This window comes from Triticum aestivum, chromosome 4B (genome assembly GCF_018294505.1).
Source record: "Triticum aestivum cultivar Chinese Spring chromosome 4B, IWGSC CS RefSeq v2.1, whole genome shotgun sequence".
Taxonomy (NCBI): Eukaryota; Viridiplantae; Streptophyta; class Magnoliopsida; order Poales; family Poaceae; genus Triticum; species Triticum aestivum.
The window spans coordinates 626,938,368-626,940,788 of NC_057804.1; the positions used below are offsets into that span (position 1 = coordinate 626,938,368).

The 2,421-nt window shown below is 56.0% G+C and overlaps 1 protein-coding gene across 1 annotated transcript; it reads left to right on the forward strand.

Annotated features, from left to right (window-relative positions):
• The first annotated feature begins 327 nt into the window (after positions 1-327).
• On the forward strand, positions 328-2,103 carry LOC123090300 (scarecrow-like protein 14). Its single transcript, XM_044511667.1, has one exon. It carries the CDS (start codon positions 328-330, stop codon positions 2,101-2,103), a length of 1,776 nt encoding a protein of 591 aa, XP_044367602.1.
• The last annotated feature ends 318 nt before the right edge of the window (positions 2,104-2,421 follow it).

Consider the following 2,421-nt stretch of genomic DNA (forward strand, 5'->3'; position numbering starts at 1 on the left):
GTGCAGAGGCCGGCCGGCCGGTGGATGGTTAAACTAACCTTGTGAAATGTGAAGCTACGATGGTTCCAATAGACAGCAACGTATTGTACGATGTACTTGTTGGCTTCACATGTAATGGGTGGAGTAGGAAATGATATATCCAATCTAACTCCAAGATATTGTCACTGCACCATCAGCAACAGCATACACTCCACTATGGCTGCCACACCGGAGGAGTTGTTGGGCCTCGCCGAGCCTGCACCACTGTCCCCCTCCGTCTTCCTCGACCTTCCTCCGACGACCCATGGTGACTCACAGAATGAAATGGCCCTGGAATACATTTCGCGCATGCTCACGGAGGAGGACATCGTCGACAAGTTCTTCTACCACTACCCTGACCACCCGAAGCTCCTGCAGGCGGAGCAGCCCTTCGCCGAGATCCTCGCCAACACCTCACCCGCCGCCGACCAGGAGTCCTTTGCCGACTCCACCTCCATCTTGATGCCCAGCCAAGGAAACAACACGGACGTCATGGTCTCCGGGTGCCAGGTACAGAATGTTTACCAGCCCAATAGTATGGTGTTTCCCAGCGAGAGCAGCACCAGCATGGAATTCTTCAAAGGCATGGAGGAGGCCAACAGGTTCTTGCCCGCAGACAATGTGATGGTGGATGGTAGGGGGCGTAAGAAGAGACCTGGCATGGATGGTGAGACGGAGGCAGGCTTGGGCAGGAGCAGCAAGCAAATAATGGTGGTGCTGCATAGTGCCACTGCCTTGGAGGAGGAGGAGGAGGAGGCGGAAGCCACCGCGTTGGAGATGTTGGACCGGCTCATCCTCAACGGCTGCGAAGCGTGCCCGAGCGAGATGCAGGAGGTAGTACGTGTCACCTGGGAAGACAAGGAGGACAAGGCAGCACGGCAGAGCATCTCCAGGCGTGGGAGGCGCGGGGCGAGGCACACGGTGGTGACTGACCTAGAGACTCTGCTGGTCCGCTGTGCAGAAGCAGTGGCCAGCAACGACGTGTGCGGCGCGAGCAAGCTGCTGGAGCGGATCAAGTATCACTCATCGCCGACAGGGGACGCCAGGCAGCGGCTGGCGCACTACTTCGCCCAGGGGCTGGAGGCACGGCTGGCTGGCACGGGGAGCCGAATGTACCGATCGCTCATGGGGAAGCGCACCTCAGCCGTGGAGCTCATCAGGGCCTACCATGTGCACACGGCCGCGAGCTGTTCGATCAAGGTGGGGTTGCTCTTCTCCACCCACACCATCTACAAGGCCGTTGCAGGGAGGAGGAAACTGCACATTGTGCACTACGGCATCAGCACCGGGATTCAGTGGCCGGACTTGCTCCGGTTACTGGCGAATAGGGAGGGTGGGCCACCACAAGTGAAGATCACCGGCATCAACACCCCTCAGCCCGGGCCCTGTCCGGCTGCTCTAATGGAGGAGGCAGGGCACCGGCTCAACAATTACGCGAGCCAGTTCGGCGTGCCATTCGAGTTCCGCGCCATCGCATCCAAGCTTGAGGATGTCCGGGCTGAGGACCTGCACATCGATCCAGATGAGGTCCTGGTGGTGAGCAGCCTATACGAGTTCAGGACCTTGATGGACGAGAGCCTCACCTCTGACATGCTAAGCCCAAGGGACATGGTACTCAACACTATCAGGAAGATGAGGCCGTCTGTGTTCGTCAGTTCCGTCGTCAATGGACCATACAGCGCGGCCTTCTTTATGACGCGGTTCCGCCATGCGCTCTACTACTTCACGGCGTTGTTCGATGTCATGGAGACCACCATTCCACGGGACAGCGACAAGAGACTTCTGGTGGAGCGGGACATATTTGCACGGTCCGCCATAAACAGGATCGCATGCGAAGGCGCAGACCGGGTGGAGCGCCCTCAGAACTACAAGGAGTGGCAGATGCGGAACCAGCGAGCGGGGCTAAGGCAGCTGCCATTGGACCCTGATATCGTTCTGATGCTCAAGGACGAAGTGAAGAATCGGTACCACAAGCATTTCATGATCTGCGAGGATCACCGGTGGCTTCTGCAAGGATGGAAAGGCCGGGTGCTCTATGCCCACTCCACATGGGCAGCGGGTGATCCTACTGGTTCTCTAGTGTGATGGGCTCAAGTACCGATAGACGCAACTTTCATCAGTGTTTGATGGTCTGTTGTAGTACCAGATGTGTGTTTGCTCCTCTTTTGTATCTGTAACTTAGTAACAGAAGCCATTATCAGATTGTCCGAGTGGCCCCTGTTTGTTCAAAGCTGCTGTGAGCACACATATATCTGTTTAATAAACATGTAAAATTGCCATGATACTATGTGGAATCCCTGCATGAGAACATCCTAATAGCACCTATGCATCATATCTGTCTATGCAAAACAACATCCTAATAGCCAATCAGATGTGAACTGAGCATAGATCAGATGGTTAGGT

Coding starts and splice junctions, on each gene's coding strand:
- LOC123090300 (XM_044511667.1), top strand. CDS start 328: ATGCTCACGGAGGAGGACATCGTCGACAAGTTCTTCTACCACTACCCT.